Here is a 21,170-nt window from a genome sequence, read left to right as displayed (position 1 = left end):
GCCTCGCACTTTGTTTCTGGTTTGTCAATCCTCTGAAACCGTGAAAAAAAAACGGGGAAGCAAAGCGGCGCTGCCGGTCCAAGAAGTGAAAATCCGAAGTCAGAAGCACCTTCCAGGGAGCCCTGAGAGCAGAGCATGCCGCGCCACCAGTCCCTCACTGGCTGCATGGAAGACCAAGTCAGCTGTCCAAGCCACGCCCACTGCCATCCTATTGGGTAAAGGAAGCTCTTTCCTATAGGTTGAAGTAAAAACGTGGTCTCACTTGCACACGGTCTGGAATTTGTATGCTGCAGAGCTATGCCAAAACTTCAACCGACTTTCTCTACAATCACAACAAAGGAAACGTGTTTCTATTGGTTGATGTGAACCAATTTCCTATTGGTTGAAGAAACACATGGCTTTATTGGTTAAATGATCACGTAACGTTTCCTCACATTATATGGAACTGCAATAACGTAGGCGTCCCGCAGGCATCTGCTCTTGGGTTGGCGGGATATATTGTATAGTTTAGCCGTTGATCATTACAGTTTCGTATGCAGAGGGAAACAAAGAGAGACTCAGCTCATGGGGTCTTCACGATTGTTTGCATACGTTGAAGTACTGGCTGCTTAGCCGAATCATGTCTTATTAAAACAGACAGAGCAATGCTTTAACAAGCACCTACGAGGACACAGGGGGCGGGAGAGGACACGGACGGCGGGAGGGGGCGGGAGAGGACACGGACGGCGGGAGGGGGCGGGAGAGGACACGGACGGCGGGAGGGGGCGGGAGAGGACACGGACGGAAACGTGCACAGGACAGCGAGGGGGGGGGCGGAAAGGCACACGGAGGGGGCGGGAATGGACAGACTTGCAGTGAAAGGGGAGGGAACGGGAAAAAACGTAACTCCGCCCTGGGAAAAAATCTCGGGAACGCCCCCGAATCTGGTCCGGCCTTGACGGACAGATCCGGCACTCAATGGCTAGCCTCCATTTATGGAGCTAGCCAATGAGAGCCGGGGGACGTTCCCGAAGTGCTTATTGTCAACATAGGATTTCACCTGCGCTGAAAAGCTGCGCAGAGCGCAGCCTTCGGCAGGCGAAACCCAAAAAGGGGCAGATGGCGAGAGCTTACGAGTAATCTGTGAGGCAACTAAATGCAGAGGTAGGTATCTGAACTCTTGTAGAAGTGTTGTCATTGGCAACAAAGGTAGAAGGCATTCCCTCTAAGCATTAAGTAAAAAATATCCCCTCACTGGGGTGAATCAGTCTAAATACAATCGAACCAGCTCTTGAGCACGAGCCACCCACAGCAGAAATATGGGCAAGATGCCACCACAGGGAAGCCGGAGAGAACAGTCATGTGGTCAAGGCAGAGCAAGAGCAGCACAATAAAAATATGTCAAAACACAGTGATAGAGGAACAGTCCATGTGGGAACACTGCCTAGGCCAGGGACGGACAACATACCGCAGGCCATGGACGCTAACACCCATCCCACTGGATTATCGCTTCCCGACAGTAGCGGGATTGGAACCCTTGCCATAGAGGGGCATTTGACACCGAATGCACAAGTTGTCGCAATGCCGCGGTAGATACAGTAGAAGTAATGCTGCGTGGAGCGAAGCAAGGTTTGAGGAGAAGAACACCTGAAGAAGGACGCTGGGGCTAGGTGGAAAGCCACATGCACCATCTCCCTGGAGTTCATAATTGGAAATCCCCTATAAGGGATACTAAAGTACCATAAGCATACCTAGGAATGACTAAGGCATGCAGAACCTGGTCCACATTGAAAAGGGAGCATAGGCAACTGTGCATCCGCACAATGGGAGCGAAATACCATACATAAAATATTACTTCAGAAAAGAAGAAAACCCTGTACCATCAGGTGTGGAAACCCACATAGACCCACAAAGCAAATACATCCCAGAGTGTGGAAGCTAAAAACTGTCATCGACAGCGTGAAGAAATAAGAATAATACGAATAATACCTACAGAAAGCCGTAACAGCGAACCAGGTGCCACCCCAAGGTGGAATGGTTAAAGGAAAGAAAAGCCATCGGACTCTGCTCAGGAATGGCTCGTATGTGAAAGTAAAGCGAAGGTGGACATCCTCGTACTATTCGGTTACATGGGGAGTTAGGGAGGTGACGGCAAAGAAAAAACAGGTTTAAGATTCTGTTCCACCCCGAATGTTCTTAAAACGCTGCAATGCAGAATCGGCATGTGTGGCGAACAGATGGACACCATTGAAAGCCAGGTCTACTGGTGGCCTGAACAGCCTCCGAAGAAAACGGAGTTGCGGAGCCAGGCACGACGGGGGAGTGCCACTGAAAAAGACATGGCTTCACTCACTGAATGCGTGGTGTCCATTGCAAAAACAACAGGTGATGGACAGAATGCAGAACAATGTCATACATTCACCCCAGTACAGAGATCTGGGCCTAAATCCATCGTTTTTTTGCTCACCATGCCTTTCCAGTTTGAACCCAGCCATATGCAAATTAGTCTTGACCCTGTGCCCCATGGGAACAGTCCAGCCCGAACTGCCAAGCCAGGTCCTCCCTGGACTGGAAACAAGCATCCTAGGACCGGTTTCACTGAATGCGTGGTGTCCATACCACATTATATCATCAACTTAGCCGCCTGTTGTCCATCCTGGAGTATCTGGGTAAAAGCATTCCGGGTCTCACCTGAAAGCGAGGGTAGCAGGTGCCATCCCACAATGCATGGAAAAATCAGCCCAAAATGCAAGCGGTAATAACTGACCGTAATGAGGAACTGGTGGAGGAGAAAATATTCCTACCACCGTTGTACAGTGTTCTGGATTCCCTGCTCTGAGGTACTTTAGGAAGGGTGTTGAGGTCAGGAGAAGCTAAAGCAGCCTGTACCACAACACTACGCAGAGTAGGATGCCGTAGAAGGCAGGCCGGATCATCTGGGGTGGGTTTTTGTGCTATAGACTGGTCCACAGAGGCCCCCGTAGCAGGCTTAGCCCAAGCCCCCAACAAAAGGTCATATAATGCTTCCCTATAGGGAAGCACAGGCTCCTCACCTGTTTGGCCCTGATGAAGGATGACAATTAACGGGTCAGTGGTCATTTGCACATAAGAAAGCTGCAAGGATAAAACCACAACCGCCCTTCTCAGGACCTCAGCATAGGAGGAGCTTACCTCTGTAGTGAGGCCAGGACAGATAAAGAAGCTGGATGCTGGTGAGGAGTCAAGGCCATTAGCTTCACCCAGCTCAGTCAGCCAGCTATCCTCCACAGGGGCTTGACAGTGTCCTTGGGGGGCTTACGCCCCAGCTCCTCTCCTTCAGCACAAAAAACTGTTCTCCCGGAGGAAAAACAATATGAGTCTTTTAAGTTTGTAGATTAAGTTTAAATTTGTATATTTATATAGTGCAGCTTATCACCCAGGAGGGTATCCAGACGCTGTCCAGGGGCACGGGGAGATTAAGTGATTTGCCCAGAATCACAGGGTATTGCTCTGACCCAGAGACTCTAACCCGGATCCCGAGTCAGCAGCTCTGGCCTCTGCGCCACATCCAATCCCACTTCAGAAGGAGGAAAAGTGTTGGAGGTTAACTGTACCACTGGCACTGCCCCCAACGCCGTCCGGCACCGATGCGGCGGCGTCTCGCCGTCAGATAGGGGAGGTGGCGGTGGTGATCGGCGCCGCCGCTGTCGGCTGACTGGATAGGGGTGTCGCAGGTTGGAACTCCAAAGGGCTGTGCACCAGAGCCGACACGGATCCAACTACAGATCTAGAGGGCTTAACTGAAACGGAGGGGAGCCGCCCGGGCGTGGATTCAGTCAAGGCTCCTCTGACCTCCTTGGGGCTGAAAGGTGAGTCAGCGGGAGGTGGAAGCCCAAAGATGGCATGTAGGGAGGAATAATACTCCTGCATCTGGTCCGGAGTTGCCCCATCTCTAGGGACGGCAGGGAGGTGCGGGGTAGACTCTTGCACCAGCTCCAGAGCCGGAGGCCAGGAGGGGGTGTTGGAGATGCAGCGCATACACGGCAAAGTCAGGGAACGCTGAAACTTTGACTGCTTGTGTTTCAACTTACCTTTGGAGGTCGAGAATGAGGAACCCCTGCAGGAATGACTCCTGGAGGAGGCACTCAGGCGTTCTCTGAGCTGAGAACGAGATCGCGAACAACACGGGGCATGCGACAGCCGCACCAGTAAGAGCTTCTTGCAGTGTCATCACGCCTTTGGGCAAAGTTGGCGGGAGGACTCATAATTCTCGGAGTCATGGTGCTCCACAAGGCGTCACATACAAAGTTTGAGGGTCTGTGGCCGACATCTGCCTTGCACAGGACCAACATGGTTTGAAGCCTGAGGACATAGGAAAGAGGAAGGCACACTGTTCTGTCAACAAAAATGTCTAAACAGGCCAAAAAAAAAGGCCTGGGGAACAGCTTACTGGATCCACATTGGATGAATGAAAATCAAAAACTGACCTCAGCGAATCAGGGAAGGGCTTATATGGACTCCGTCGACATCACATCCTGGGGTCAACATTGCTAGAGTCACACTGCAATCTCTACAGACGTGCAGAGGTACTGCTGTAGAAGATTTCCGGAGCCCTGGCGCCTGGTGAGAATTCAAAGCTAAGGAATCTGCGGCTAGAAGTCTCTACCAGATTGTGCACACTTGGGCAACAGTTTTATGACAAAATTGCAATTGAGTGAGAATGAAGGGCACTGGAAGGTGAAGCTCATATGAGGCCCCAGATGTACTGAATTGAAATTGCATTTATAAAGCGCTTAATACCCCCGATGAGGCAAGGAAGCACCTTACAGCGAGTAGCATGCTACCCGTGAGCCCATATGTAGTTGGCATTAGCCTTGTGCTATCAAACCGTCCCATGGATTCACTCCACTTTCTTTAAGGTACACTAATGACCGTGGGGTGGCCTTTGGAGAGGGTTTTGTGAGAAGCAAATGGATGATGAAATGAATAGGTTTCGACAGGTTGCAGGGATATGGTCTTAAAGAAAGCGAGATTAAGGCAGATATACAATTTAGGGAAGTCTAGAGACATGTAGAAGGGAGGGAGAGGGACATTCAACAAGGGAGGGAAACACTGAAAGTTTTAAATCAAGGTCAGTTTTTTCATGGAGGGTTTTAGGACTATAACATGTGGAGATTTTTTTGTGATGTGTGTGCATGTCTGTGTGTGCCTATCACTCCAGAAGAGCAGATTACAAGGAAGGAGTTTACAAACCCCAATGTAAGGATGCAGAACATGAGGGCTAACATGGAGGGCAGGTCTGGTAGCCCGGGTTTCCAGACGAAAGGCACTGAGCGTCAGAATGATCGGGGTCTCCAGAAGGTGGGTGCACAAATTGGAGAGGGTGGGTCATTGGGGAATGCAGTGCATCCACTGAGGATGGCAGAAGAGAGACACCTGGAGCTTCGAAAGTAGGCGGTCTAAGGCCTGGCAGATGATTGTGTGCTGGTAAGAATCCTCGGTGGACAAGGGGGTACCTGATATTTTAGCAGTGCCACGTTATAGTAAGGTGCTCCAGGGGCCTGCTCCGTCTGTCGCTGGAGATTGCTCGTCAGAGCCGGCATGTTCAGCCAGAAATCCTTCGTTCGGAGGTCACTTTGGGACAGATCACTACAAAACAAGAGAGATATGCAGGGGAAGTTAACAAAGTAGAGGTGACATCCCACCCTAGTGTCACAGTGTAAGCAGAGTGCAGTGCCATGGGTCACTGCAGTTCCTCGCGGCCACAGAGGATCCAAGCTAAGGAGATCACCATTTTACAGATCAACCACAAGCAGTGGATCAGATACAAATATTTATGAAACTCCTTTTCTCTGCATGTCATCTATCCCTTCTTTTCACCTATCTCCCCACTTGGTAGAGAAGTGTGGCTCAATGGTTAGAGCGGCAGACCCTGATGCAGTAGTCTGGCTGGGACCAGGGTTCAATTCCCGCCTCGGCGGGTCTCGGGCTCAATTTCCTCGGACCTGATAATTCTCGCCACGGTGCCTATTCTAATCATGAGTCCCACTCTGCACCTCTGGGCAATAGCTTGCTTAATCTCTACAACGGCCCCAACAATGCTGAGGATGCCTGACTTCACCTTGGGGGTGCCCAGGAGTGGGCTCCTCACAGGGAAAGGCCAGGAAGGGTTCCTCGGCGGTATTCGTACAAGCGCCGAGATGCCTACGGGTAGTCGTGTGCTATACAAATGCGTAATCATTTCATTTCATTTCATTTCACTTACTACATCCCAAAAAATGAGCATTCAACTTTTTTCAGCCATGAAGGCCCAGATATAACAGTTTTACTTGTGCAACTAAAATTCACCCACGATTCTGCTACCACCATTTATGGATCATTGTGGGAAGAAAAGTGACAATTAGGAACGCAAGCTAGTGACTCTCCTTCCTGGCTGCACTTCACACCTTACCCTTTCCGGTGAACCCTACCTCTTCTCAGCACCTAAGTCAGACACCCACATTCCAATGTGGCATGCCACCATCTTTACCAATGGCGAACCAGAAGGCATGGACATGCTCGAAGTGTCCTATGCACCTGTGCACGACAAGCGACCGCACCTTCAGAACTTTCTTGTCACCATACTCTTTGCCAAAAACACCTAAGCAACTGCTCGCCACTCCTACCTGTAAAGAAGCTCTGAGTTTGGGAGGAACTGCTCGATGCGAGTAGTATTGACGAGCCGGAAGCTGAGCACAGGCGGAGGAGGTGTTGAGCTGAAAACTCGCACGATGCCGGCTGGAAATGACATGGTCACTTCCCCAGTGATCTTCACCAAGCATCTGATGGGGGAAAAAATAAAGAAAATGTAAAAGAAGGAATAAAACACAGCAAATTAAAAACGGAGGATGACAAGCTTGAGGGCGAGTGGAGACACGATTCCCAGGAATTCGCCACTCTCTAGGTCCTCTCTGCGCTCTACAGCTATTGTACTGTACAGGCTAAAGGACAGTACGGAGGCTGCATCCATCCGCGGGCCATAAAACTACAGCGGGATAGGGTGGATACTGGACAGCCTTGTAGCCAAATGTTTACAAAGCCTACAGCCAGGTTTTACACTTTAACTGAATCTTGTGAGCAAGGACTAAGAAAGCGAAGAGAGCATGATCTGGGACGACAACATTTTTTGCCTTTTTCAATACATGTTTCAAATGGTAGATTCGTGTATCATTCACAATCACCCTAACCTCTACGGGGGTTGGCGAATCATAACTTCTGACTTCAGTGCAATAAATGTGATAAAAAACATTTAAAGTTGGAATCGCCACAACCCAGGGGAACGCATATCCACTCCTTCTCAGACAATGGCTCTTGGGGTATCATCAAATGTACCAGACTTCAAAGCTGAAGCCTGATTGATGATCACGTAACACAACTTTCAAAGCATGTGTGTGGTAGAAAAAGGGCGAGTGAGGGAAAACAATGACACCTTGGGAGGAAAGAGTAAGTAAATGAGAATAGGCACAGGAGGAGACTTTTTTTAAATTACGAAACGAGAAAAAATAATCAACACATGCCAACAACAAAAAGAGGAACAAAAACAAAACTTGAAACAAAAAAAAAGTATAAGAATGAACAACAAAAAGTAAAATGAACGAAAGATATTGAATAGGACTAGTGAAACCGCAAATAAAAATGATTAAAGACCACATAAAAAGACTGAACAAAACTGCAATTGAGTAAAAATGGAAAAAGGTTGTTAGGGTAACAGAAGAAATGGCAAACGGATGCAAAAACAAAAACAGAACGGAGGAGCAAACCAAAAAAGGACAGAAATATCAAAGGAAGATACAACTTTAAAAAGTGGCAATCAAATCAACAAAGTTAAGGCAGAATATTTAAATCAAATATCAGAATATTCATATTGACAGAAGACAATAAAAAAAGCACAACACACAGACTAATCACAAAGAGAGGCAACCACCATAAATAAGGCCAGACAATAAAGGAAAGGCCCAATAAAATAGGACAGCATAGCAAAGGTAGAAGAAATGAGTAACTAGAAGTGATCTAAGGTACAATAAAAAAATGTGAAAAGAACTACACAAAATCCAATGCAGGATAGAAAAAAAGCATGACCTTAGGAGAAGGAAAAGAATTAAAAAAAATATTAAGAAAGGGAAACAGGGAAGTTAACAGCAAAAACAAAAATTAAACTGGAAACAGGAATTCAAAGGAACCAGCACCATGCAGACATAAAAAAAGTAGTGGCTCACTCCTACCTTTCCAAGTCTTCTCCTTTGAAATAGGAATGGACGTACTCCGTGAAGGCAGCTGCCACTGGCAAAGTATCATGGGAACCGAGGACCACGGGGCTAGGTCCCCTGGAATGACCTGGCGGAGAACAGATTAGGTTTAAGGAATGGAGAAATAGCCCATCACTCGAACTGCAAGAACTGACACCTAGTGGTCAAGTTTAGAATGGCATGAAGGCACAGTTGAGACAGGTACACTTTTCATTCTGTGCCAGCTGGTGGCGCTGTAGCCGATGTCAGAAGGACCAAAGGTCAGCAAGGATACTTCTGCCTCTCACAATATGATGAAATCAATAAAAAAAACACGTTTGAAAACCTTCTCCCAGACCAAAGGAATTCAACGTTTTACACAGCCTCAATTACCAGTTTTTATAGCAATTTAGAGCCACTGGGGATCCTGGGCAGATCAATTAAGAGAGCAAGTAATCCAATGCGCACACTCTCATACACACACACACACACACGCTCAACCACTACCTTGAGAAACTGTATGACATTACGCCATTTATAAAGCACTTTAATCGCCTGGCAGGGTCTGAAAATGACAAATTCAATCAATTACAGTAAGAAAAAATGCTGCAGAGACGCCTATACCTGCCGAGACGCCTATACCTACCGAGACCCAGCTGGGGTGAAATGAAGAAGCCTCGATCACTGAGACAGCCGGCCACCGACAGAGGACTAGGGGCTAACGACGGCGAGGGAGTCAGAGAGCGAGACTGTAAAGAGAAGAAGAGGTCATATAGATAGGTACGCAGCGCTGAAAACATCAAGCATGTCTTCACTCCCTCCCAAATCACGTTTCAATCCAGCTCAATAGCCACCAAAACATTCAATATTGATTGTATGAAAATTCACTCTGTGAGGATCATTACTTTTCCATAACCCTTTCCCAAGCAGACCTTCATATGAAGTTATCAATCCAAGTCTTATCGGTTTTCCAAACTGTTCTCCTTGTTATAAATGTAATCACTGGACATGAGGCATCCCACACACTGTAGAGAAAGGCCGTAAACTTATAGGGGAGATAACTCTGAAATCATCTCTGCTTCTGGGCTTTCAAGAAAGGTTAAAAGGTCAGTCAACAGAACAGTTCCAAGAACAGCAGCAGACTGTCTTAAACTAAGAGAGCTCTCTTTGGTGAGGTCTCACAGGACCATGGCTTCTCTGCAAAGCCCTCCACCAAGAGCCATAATACTTTTCAACTATCACGCAGAGATGCTAAACTCCAACAAACTTGGAGAAATTAAGTCCGCCACTTGGTGGACACCATCCATATGTTCACAGACGACATGCAAAAATTACAGAAGTTAAGGAAATTCTTTGAGCAAGTGAAACAAAAACTGAGAGTGAGGGATTTAAAATACCAATTACTATTTCTGGGAACATTACAAGTGGGATGTGCCCTCCATGGATACCTCCAAAGTGTTTCAAACTGAACTCCAGTCCTTGTTCAGGTTTCCCGGAGGAAGGGCAGAATTTCACTTTGAAACATGTGTTGGCCCGGGGCGTGTGCGGCATTTTTAAAGACGCCCCATGGCCATAACTTTGTATAGCAGTTGAAATAATAATAATAAAGTGATCGGTGTGGAAAACAGAGGACTCAGCTGGTCTACTCGAGTGAAGGTCAGCTTGCCGAAAGGCTCACAGAGAAGAAGGGAGGTCCAAACAGTGAACGTTGGTTTGTTATGGGGATCAACAGTACCTTAATGCCTGGGGCTACGAAGCTGGTTGCTCACCTGCAATAACGGTTTTACAGCTTGAAACGTCTCTTGATTTACATGTTCTGCCATCCAGGAGATGGGCACGTAAGTGCAGTATTAAGAAACGTTTCCCAACTCTTGGTAGGGAGATACATAGGTGAGACGTGGATAGAACATCGACCGAAAGCCCAAAAAGCCCCAATAAGTGTCCATCATTTTAGATTCTTTTATTCTTTTCTGTACTTTCTCCACTTCCCTCCTTCATTGGAGAGGTGGGAGGGTCCCAGGCGAATCGAGAAGAGTTTCAAACTTCAAAACCAATATTACAGGTAAGTAACTTGTTTCTTTTGCGGTGTGAAATCTATTCTAGATTCACATGCTGTGCATAGATTTCACAGCTGTTTCCCACCCCTCCAATATGGAGAGAGAGGGTTGGAACCATTTTTTGACAACTGATTTCCTTTCTGCCACCCACTTGCTGGTCTCTATATCTACACAATAATACAGCTTGAATGCGTGTTCTGATGGCCATTTAGCTGCCTTGCAAATGTCGTGCAAGCCTGGCTCCCTTTACCCACTGCAATGAGCCCTAGGCTTCAATTACTGTATCTCGATAGCCATTAGCTAACAGTGTTCAATGGATTTCATCACTGCTGTGCCCAGTGTCTGTCATGAGTGTCTGATGGAAAAGTGGTTGGTCCTTCTGAAGATTTGTGTTTCGTGCTTCTATCACATCTCCACCCTTATTACATCTAACATATGTAGTGCTTTCGGTTTATCTCTTTTGGTTGTCGGCTTCCGGAACAATGCCAGAAGCTTTATGATCCTGATGATATGGAACGGAAACACTGGGTAGGAATTTAGGATGAGTTCGAAAGCTAACCTTATCCTTGCATGTGGTTAGATAGAGTTCCCATAGCAGGACTGCCTGATACTCGTTTACGCTCCTTAGAGATGTGACTGCTACTAGGAGCGTTGTCTTGAATGTAAGGTACTTCAGTGAAGACGTGCATGGGCTAAAAAGATGACTTTATGAGGTCTGCTAACACCAAATGTAAGTTTCACTGATGTGCAGGAAGAATAGATGAAGAAAAAAGTATCTTAGCCTCTTGCAATCTACTAGACGTGTGAAGACCGAACTATCACTGTTCCATGAGACATACAGTGGTGAAAATTGTTTTTGGTGGCATCATCCTTAAACACCTCTTCCATTTCAGCTCTAAGTGCCTGCCTAAATTTTCAGATATTTACAAATAGCTAAATATGGCTATCACTGCAACCAACCACCATCTACAGTTCCCCAGGTTTGGGTGGAACCCCTTGGCCAATTGCATTGTGTGTGTATCTTTGTGTGTTGGTATTTTTACAATAAGGCTCTGTGCATTAGGTGGGAGAGCCAGGCCTGGTCTGGCCACTTGGGAGCTACTGTGATCAAAGCCAAGTTGGATGCCATGAACTTCTCCAAGACTGGGAGAATCAATGGTACAGGAGTAAAGGTGGTAAGGGCATACGTAAATATCCCTTAAAAGCTTATCAACTGCGCATTCCCCAGAGACCAGGGATGGCAGTATCTGGAGTCGACGCACTGGCATTTTGCATGTTCAGTTGTCGCCAGCCTGTTCCTGCAATGCCTGGGCTACCACAGGAATGTGTTTTTCATTTCTGGGATTGTGGAAGACTTTTCCAACTCACTGAGTATTCGAGCTGGAGGAATAGGCTCACCGCTTTCCCAATGTTTGTTTAGCCTTCGCATTTTCAGACTACATCGAGCACCCCCCAAGAATATCCATGAAAACCTAGATCCAGCGTCAAACAATATTCTAATGTACCCATACAGCTTCAGTGTCTGAGTCTCTCGGTGAAATTTCGATGACTTCTTCAATACCTCTTTTCAGCGCCCCTGGAACCAAACCGGAAACAAATAATCTGAAAGGTTATCACCTATCAGGGCACTGCAGGCTTTCAGTTGACATGATCTCCATACTCTGCCTATGCTGACACCCACGAAGAGTGGAGAGACGTTTTGCAACCCAGTACTACCAGAGCCAATCGCTAGAGAATGAATTATGCACAATATGTGAATCTAGAAGAGATTCCCACTGCCACATTACCCATATGGGATTTGGACGTTGCTGCTCCTGAGAGAAGTGTTCTACAGTGAAACTTGGTTGAATCCGCCTTCTCCCAATATCTAAGGGCAGGAGCACAGAACAATATGTGGTGCAACATGGGAACTCCATACAAAACAAGCCTTGCTCCAACCCTTCCCCCATGCCCCTACAGAAATTAAAAGCCCACATAGCTGTGCAAGTATAAAAAATGGAACCCACCAGGCCCCCGTTTCGGCGTCCAGATGATACCCTCTTGGCCCTCGGCCGCTGCAGGGGTGGAGCCACAGTCAGGCCATCGCAGTTGGGAGTATCACTCGTCACCAGGGACAAATCTGCAACACAGCGAGAGAAGATCTTAGAGCATGCCGGTTTATAGACTTGAGTCTAGACTCGGTGCAGACCACTACTGCAGACTTCATTCAAGGACTCCCACGACATGCAACTTCTCAAGACAAACTTAAAGCATTGGAACATACTTTTCTCAGAAGGAAAAACCATGATCTTTATATTTTAAAAATGTTCAACTTATTTTGAAGTTGGAAAACAAACTCTGGCCTGGGTCTGTCCCTGGTCGCCAGTTTATTTTTTAAGAGTGACAGGGCACACAGTTATGAGAAAGGACGCACGCCTTTGTCAATTTAAGCAGTAGAGTGTTTCACAAGAGCAAAATAAATTAGGAGCAGTGTTAAAACCAGTTGCAGACTTCGAGTAGCTGCTAACAAGTGAACAAAATGTGTTTTAAATGGGATCACTTTAATAGCGGTCATAGGAGTGTCCAGCAAAATGGGCAAGATTTTCCCGCTGCCAGAATTACAGATACAGAGGGTACCACTTACTTTGGGGAGGAGAAAATCTGGCCTATGAGGAGCTTTAGGGTCCACTATGAAATAAGGAATTTCAGGTCTGATGCCTCTGTGAATTTATAATTTTGTCCTGTACTTTTACACAGAGGTTTTGGCTGCTAATTGCAATGGAGACAGTAACTCCTGTTATCAGCCTGAACGTAATTTATAATCGGAGCTTCTTTCACAGTGCCACCCTTACCCATTCAGAAAACCAAAGGTGCAATGGATTATGGAACTCTATGTCAAAGAAACCCAAGTTTGAGAACAATTTCTATTAATGGTGATAAGACGGAAGGAAAGAGAAACAGGCGTTCGGGGTTGCCCTACCCATCACTGGGACACACTCCAACAGTGTAGGACAATGGAGATTCAGTGAATGCATTCTTTCCTTTTAAGTCTATAGAGAAAGCTAAGCAGACAGTATTTTAAATAAACTTTTGAAAACAAGTGAAAAATCATAAGAAACGACATAAAACTCAGCAGGAAAGCTCTGCATGCCCACATACCCCATCATACCTCTGTGTAGACAAACGACACATGATTTAATTTATCCATTGCGTCCAAACGTCTTTATACCCACCTACAGTGATCGATGGCTCCGGAGCAGTCAGTCTGCATGTGGGAGAGTTCCGCTCGGAGTCCTTGGAGCTGGATAGTCGATGGGTGCACGGAGAAGGGCTGGATGACTCCGCAGGAAGAGACGTGGGAGAAGAGGAGGAGACTGAGTTGGACGAGACGCTGGCATCGCCATCCGAAGGCGGTCTTCGTGCAGGGCTGGGTGGTCTTGCCCTCCAGTAGTTCAAACCTTCCAAGGAGGACGTGGAGACAGAAGAAGCGCCCAAAGTTCGGAAGAAGGGGTCTGTTAATGACCTGCCAGTGAGTCCTGCGGAGCGGGTACATCGGGGCCCATTCGTGCCAGTCCACATGCCAGTCTCTTCCTCTGTGTTGGACTCGTATGTTGAGCAGCTGAAGTTGTTGAATAAGGAATCCCGCTGGGAACTGTTGGTGGGACTAGGAGGAGAGGACCCAGGGCGCAGGCGCCATGATCGTCGATCCACTCTCTTGGTGGGGTGGCCGCAGAGGGCAGGGGTGGAGCCTTTCTTGTCCTCCAGGAAGACCGGAGAGTCCTTTGTGTTCCGTTGCGTGGCTGGGCTCTGAGGGGTGATAGGCCGAGGAGTCCACGGCCGGGAATCAGGAGATGGACCAGGTGCCGCGTGAGATGGAGAGTCCAGGCCAGAATCTTCAACATTTTCAGGCGATGAGGAGAAGAGCGAAGGGCTGGAAGTCAGGACGTAGACACCAGAAGCTGGGCATAAGACAAAGAAAATTAATTAAATGTATCACAGACAACTTCAATATGCACCAGTTTATAATGTTGTTCTGCATAAACAAGATTAGTCTGAACTTTAAACCTTTCGTACAGATTAAAGAGCAAAAATTGGAGGCTCTTCAAATTAAAGACTTTTCAAACTTTCAACTTTTTTATTTTTAAACATATGGACTTCCTTCCGCTATTCTCAAAAACAAAGTTGAGCACAGCTCCGATAGCTCCTTCCTAAGGCATGTCCTATTACATGTTGAGTAATTTTTGGAAGCATGGCAGCTTTTGGCATAAGCTGCTTGTAGGGGGAAGAAGCAGCACCTAATGTTCTTAGATTTGCCCTTCTGCCACTGACAAGCAACTCACCTCAAACACCTGGGGAGTTCCCATGTCCTTCAAGGTGCCCTTTAAGCTCCCCAAAAGACAACCAATTAGCAGCTTCTCCCTTTCACTTTTTCCACAATTTCGTTTTATTTAATTACTCCAGTGCATGTAATATCAAAAAATCATCCATTTTTGTATCCAATAACGAAAAAAAAGAAAGGAAAGCAATGCTGAAATACTGGTGTTTACGCAAATTATCCATTTCTAATTGTACATGGTGACGTTTTGCGCGACAACCTCCTACTTAGTTTTCTCTTTGTACTTTTTCCATGAAGTCTTTTAGAAAGAAAGTTTCAAGCCGTCTAGGAATTTTGCTGTGTCCGCGGTTCGAGCAGTGCACATCTGCTCTGATAATGTGACTAACAATTGGGGGTGGGCGGAATGCTTCATTCCGTCGGCGGAAGTGGCGGAATTTTGGTCACTCCGTGTTACTCTTTAATGCAGAGTTCTGGCCAAATTCCACCAGTGGGAATGTGGCGAAAGTTTTCTCCCGAGAGGCTTCAGAAAATGTGAGCTGGCGAGCGAGATTTGGTGCACCCAAGAGCAATTTTCTAACAAGTGCGGTCACCAACAGAGGGCTGACTCGCGAGATCTTCTGCCACTCAAGTGCATTTTGTACTCGAGCAGCAGCTAAATCCACTTGATTGGCCGCGCGCTCTTGCACAACGCACGGTGTCGCATGTGCTGATTTTTCAGCACTGCTCACGCTACTAAATTGCAGTATTAGCTACATATTTTCTGCCCGTTGGCGGAACTCTGTGGAATCCCACTGAGTTTTTATGTAACTCCACGGAACTTGCCACCCCCAATCAGAATGCGGTCACCAGACCCACAAACGATGGATTCGGTGACAACAAAGGATCTACTATTCCCACATGGTCCCCTGAAGTTAAGTGGGATTGGTGCCACCTGCTAAGTGTCTAAAAGTTGATTCCAACTCACTCCTGCTCTTCCTTCTCATTGGCATAGGTTTCTACAATTAAAGAAACATCCTAGGACATGGGTGAGGCCCTTAACCAGCACTTGATAACTCGCCCGACACTTCTGGCCAACATTCCACAGTTCTGATCCCCTGTAGTCTGCTCTACCCTGTCTTCCAGCAGCAATAAGATTCTTAACCCAAAGACATATGGCTTGGCTGGTACTCCGGATGTGTGCACACTTACTGACTCTGAACACGATCAATGACATTTGAAGGCACAAGAAAGTCTACTTAAAAAAAAGACAAAAGGTTAAGTCAGGAAAACATATCAAGAGTTACAATATTTTGGGTACATAGTTTTTCCAGAAGGAGTTTAGAAAGAACAATGCATATCTCCCTGCTCTGATAGTTATTGAGATCAGTGCTTCTACTGATGGGATCTGCACAGCTAAACACAAAGTAAGGATTACACAATTAAAAACAAACAGCAGCTGGCGATCTGAGCAATTGTTATTATTTTTTATTACAAGTGTAAGCCCTCTATGTAATGTTTTCACATTATGTAAAAATGTTTGGAAGTGCAACAGCCAGGCAAGGCATTTCAATTAATCTCAAAAGCCAGACCTATAAATTCACAGGGCAGGTTATTTTGCAATTCTTGTAATGTGAATAGCTTTCCAACAGCGCAATACTTCTTTCTTAAAACTGGTGTTACTCGGCATGTAGATTCCGTAAATGACACTCCCCATTCTGTCCACTCCTGCTAAAGGGCAGAAAGTTAAGATTGTGGTAACATAGTGGGGCAGTGTGGGCTTACAGTCGATGTCACCATGCGTCATAATGACGCATGGTATGGCAGACACCCCACAAACAAATCTGATTCCGAGTTAGAGAGATGGGTACTCTGTCACAAACCTGCCTAACTACAGGTATGTGATATCCTACTGCTCTTATATGAGGAAGATGGCAGCACCCACCCTCGCGGGGAGCACCAACCCTCGCGGGGAGCACCCACCCTCACTAGACTATTATAAAGACTACTCCTCACAGCTACAAGATTTTTTTTACAGCAATCGAAATCTTAAGTAGAAAGAGGTCTCCATTCGCTGGATGTCAGAAGGACAATCATGTATTAAATTCGGGAAACAAAAACTATTTGGTAGGGAAACAGTTTTTTTATTTCTTTCACATAGGCCTCAAAAGGCTCACCAGTAAGCAATGGAGACCATAGCAAGATGGATAGTCCAGACAATCCAAAGATGCCATGCGACAGCAGGAGTTTTGTTGAGACCTCGAGCCCACTCCACAAGAAATAAGGGAGCCATACTCGCCTTCATCGATAATATCGGCATTATGGAACAAAGAAGCTCGGGTGGGACAGCAAGTGCTAAAACATCTGTTTGCAAATACAAACTCTTCGTAACAACTTCCCGACAGGATAAAGCCGTACAAAGTCAATGCACAGTATGTGAATCCACAAAAGTAAAAATTCAGTATCTGAAAGATTACGTGCCTGTGTGAGTAGCTGCGGAGCTTGAAGAGTTTACTGGATTCATTTGCAACCCTCCAACCTCCTCAAACATGAAAAATATTTGCTCCTTAAAAAAGGAGGAGTCAAAGAAAGGAGCCACAGAAGAGGGTTGCAACACGAATCATCCAAGATGGCGACCGCGCAGAGGGGCTTCTCAGACATATATGTGATGTCATCCAAGGAGGGCTTGTATATCTACATGACCTAATTGTGTGAGTCTGTGACAAGCACTGCTCTTTAAATGAGCTGCCTTATATGTCCAACTTGGAAGGGCCTGAAGTCCATCCCATTCAGTGTGCACGACACAAAACATTCACACACATAACTGATGAGGTGGCTAGTTAACGTGTCCTGGTCTACTATGCAAAAACAGTAAGCTGACTGAACCCTATCCACCCACAACACGACACTGAACTCCTTTCCACCCGAGGACCCATGAAAACAAGTCAACGTGACAAAGCGCTCCCCACAACCCCATTGACTAACCCCCGCCACACCCCGACACCCCACCTACTACTACGCATGATCGCCTTCCATCCACTGCTGTCCGCACACTCTCCTCCTATGCAAACCACAGACCGCACCACCTCACATTTGCCTCTGCCATGCACACCTGTCCACCAACCACCCTTGGTACCCCACCACCCCTTCTCACCTGTGAGATCTTCCTGTTCATACGCCGATTCTAGGGGCGGTCCAAAGAGGGGTTCAGGGGGGTCCACCGAAGATCTCATGGAAGAGCTGGGGGAGAAAGCAGATCAGGGTGGTACATTCCAAGACAGAGGAAGCAATGCCTCATCTTTTGGTACATGCAAAGACACTATTCCAGGGTAAACAGAGCGGGGTCATCGCTACGGTCTGGGGGGGGGGGGGGGGGGCGAGTGCACTTATTAGTCCCTTGCAATCACAGCAGACACCCTCCCCACTGCCCACGGTAAGCATAGTAACTCTAAGAATCTCACAACAGCCAAGCACAACATAGCACGCTGTGAAAGAGACAACATGGCTGCCGGCCTGAGTGCCTGCTGAGAGGCGCTCTATCCAAGGCTTCGTGGGTTACGAGAGTGAAGCCAGCGCTGCTAGGTGGGACTGCGTGGCAGGAAGGGGAGGTCTCTGGGTGTTACCTGCTCGTGCGTGATGTCAGCGAGGGGGTGGGGAGCTTCCGAGACTCTTCACCTGAAGGGAAGAAAAGCGTGAAATCGACAGCACTTTAATGAGTGATTTTTTTAGTCATACCATAAAATATTCCGCTGTAAGGCTAATCAAAAAGTCCTAAGTGAGACTGGCAGAAGGTTCTGGAAACAGTCTGTCACTATCTAGAAACAGTGAGTATACAGGACCATGACAGGAGAGAGCACTGACAAAAAGCTGGGCACAGAAACCCTCCGGAACAAACATCCCACATTTTTTATTTATGCATAGGTTGATTTCCTGTACATTTTGGACACACCCGGCAGATGCAGCCTGGACACCACCTACCTGTCCCAGGCATGGCCTCCGAGTCAGCGTCGACAGAAGCGGGGTTCACAACAGCGGCATGCCCTGGTAAAAAAAAAGAATAAATAAAAGAATGAGGTAACTTTGGTGCAACATTGCCTCAATAAACAAGCTTAACGTCCTTTTATGAAATATCAGATCATCCCTCAACAGGAGGGGAAAAGGCCCATTGAAAAAGACTTTCTCCTTTTTTTCCAAAATAGAATTCTCATAATTTGGAGGTAGGAGGGGGCCTCTCGTACGCCATCTTGGTACACTCCCTGCTATATTATCCCTCATGGTGTATGCCTGGCTACAGATATCATGAAAAAAGTAACATGATACTGAGAGTTACCCAATTAGAGGTCCACAGGACAAGACAATGGTTTCTAGTTTTATTCAGAATTTATATGAGTTTAAACCCTGATCAATTCCGAATGTTCCCGTGTTGCGCTGCATAGGATCGGGTTGATAAAGGAAGACGAAGGACCTTATCAAGTCACATAGGTACAAGAGGTGTGATCTCAGATTCGTATGACGACCATCCCCACTGGTGGGGAATTAAGAGATATGGTAAAGATAACGAGTAACCGAAAGCCTAATCACGGACGTTAGCAAGAAACGTCACTTATAGCATTTCAAAGCGCCATGAGGCGAAGACTTAAAACTGAACAGATGAACAGAGAATTCAAGCGAGATCAGTTTTGGGTCAAGAAACACACTGTTGACCACACTGAACATATCCTGACTGGCTATCCGGTCATAAGGATGGATAACGTTCTCTCCGAGATCTCAACCCCAAGGCACATTTTGGATCACTCCTCCAGCAGATCTCAAACTAGAGGCCGACTTACATGAGTTTCAGTGAGAGGTGAACACCCACCGTGTGAGTTTTTGTCCTCAGGTTCTCAATCGGCCCCCATCGTTTTGTCACCACTTTGGTGCACCAATGCACAACCACTCTATCCCCATACGTGAGGTGGAGGGCGCGGAAGAGGTCACTATTACGCATGTCACTTCATATACTATTATCATATTCATAATGAGGCAACTGTTACGGACTTCCAATACAAACTGATCATTAGAGACTGCCTTACAAGCAGCCATCTTTGTACAAGACTGATCGAGTTTGCCAGAGAGCCGCATGCAATATTGAAAAAACTTTCAAATAAAAGATCTCAAATTTGCAAACTAATTGGCTAAAACCTAGAATAAACTTCTATAGCATTTGGAAAACATGAACAAGGAACTGACACAATTGTGCTATCACACTTTGAAATAAAAAAAAAGAAAAAAAAAATCCCCGCTTAAGATTTTCAGAGAAGACCAAACGGAGATGTTTCAGAGGTTTATAGTCTGTGAAAAACAAAGTACACAGGAGCTTAATTAATCGTTCAAAAATAAGCGTGGGAAATTGTTTGGCTTACAGTTTAGAATTAAATTTGAAGGATCGTTATTTTAAACTCCAAAATTCACTACCAAGACATGAAAAGCTAGTCTGTGACATTCTAGGGAGACGCTGATCAGCGTCTTACTGGACTATTTAGAGCAAAAGGCAAGGGATTCAATAACAGGCTTACTTTTATTGGACTGTATGAAGTCTTCACAAGAACAGCAGAATAGTCTATCACAAACGAGTGCACTATTGAGGTCCTCGCTCAACTCCTAGGACAACGCCTGGTGAAGCTTACTTCAGGCTAAAAAGTACAAGTCTTCCAGCCGGGGAGCCAATCACATCAACTGACCTAGAAGGCACTTGGACCTAGAAGCAGACATCTTGTGCATTCCACACCTTGTAAAACCTACTTTGCAAAGTTGGAAAGGGGCAATTACCAACCACAGAGAATAAGTTAGATTAGAACATTGGAATGTTGGGAGCTCCATTGAAAACAATGGAGTGCTCTGGGCTTATAATGGCTGGTATAAGCCGGGAGCTCCAATATTCCAATGTTTCTTTGTTCACAGCTCTGGCTGGGAACAAAGGCTTCAGGGAATCTGAGGGGATTCCAATCCCCTCACGCTTCCAAAAGGCTTTGTTTTTTTTGTTAGAACATTCTGTCCTCTAGTGACAGAATGTTCTAATAGCCTTATAGCCCTTCGTAGATGGGCTATACCGCTATTAAAGTCCCTCTCCCTTGTTAAAGGCCCTCGCCTTCGGCTCGGGGCCTTTAACGCTGGAGAGGGCCTTTAATAGCCGGTATAGCCCTCTACGGCGGGCTATAAGGCTATAGTAATGCACGTAAATCACTGACCAAAAGAGCAAGTTTACTCCAGCGCAGAATGCATGTAACAGCGAGTCCCGCTCGAGGACGCCCCATCTGCATTAAAATGGTGGACTGCCAGAAGAGCAGCTGTCGGATCTGGGGGAGTTTGGGAAAAAGACGCAGCTAAAAAATGGTGGCACGCCAACAGTGGGCGGGTATGCTAATCTGCTGGATGATGCATCCTTGCAGGCATATGCTGAGGAAGGAGTCAGAAATCAGAAAAACCTTCTTGGAGTAAATAACCTATTATTAACTTAGAAAAACCAGTATCGCAATAGAACTCCAACCGAGATGCATTTGAGTGTCACCGGCCATGGACAAAACAATTAAAACTATTTAGAGCGGAGATGCACTTACTAAA

At 46.4% G+C, this 21,170-nt stretch overlaps 1 protein-coding gene across 2 annotated transcripts in view; it reads right to left on the bottom strand.

Annotated features, from left to right (window-relative positions):
* Positions 1-21,170, bottom strand: part of FCHO1 (FCH and mu domain containing endocytic adaptor 1) — a 160,958-nt gene that overhangs the window by 15,972 nt on the left and 123,816 nt on the right. For both annotated transcript variants that reach the window (XM_078671088.1, XM_078671089.1), the window contains exons 17-25: positions 18,549-18,611; positions 18,194-18,245; positions 17,725-17,810; positions 13,492-14,217; positions 12,286-12,398; positions 8,869-8,971; positions 8,220-8,331; positions 6,624-6,779; positions 5,475-5,607 (exon numbers count right to left, since the gene is read on the bottom strand). In XM_078671088.1, the coding sequence (XP_078527214.1) occupies positions 5,475-5,607; positions 6,624-6,779; positions 8,220-8,331; positions 8,869-8,971; positions 12,286-12,398; positions 13,492-14,217; positions 17,725-17,810; positions 18,194-18,245; positions 18,549-18,611 (1,544 nt within the window). The remainder of the gene's footprint in view (positions 1-5,474; positions 5,608-6,623; positions 6,780-8,219; positions 8,332-8,868; positions 8,972-12,285; positions 12,399-13,491; positions 14,218-17,724; positions 17,811-18,193; positions 18,246-18,548; positions 18,612-21,170) is intronic.

Source organism: Lissotriton helveticus, chromosome 12 (genome assembly GCF_964261635.1).
Source record: "Lissotriton helveticus chromosome 12, aLisHel1.1, whole genome shotgun sequence".
NCBI classification, from domain to species: Eukaryota; Metazoa; Chordata; class Amphibia; order Caudata; family Salamandridae; genus Lissotriton; species Lissotriton helveticus.
This window is presented reverse-complemented; position numbering and strand designations above follow the sequence as displayed.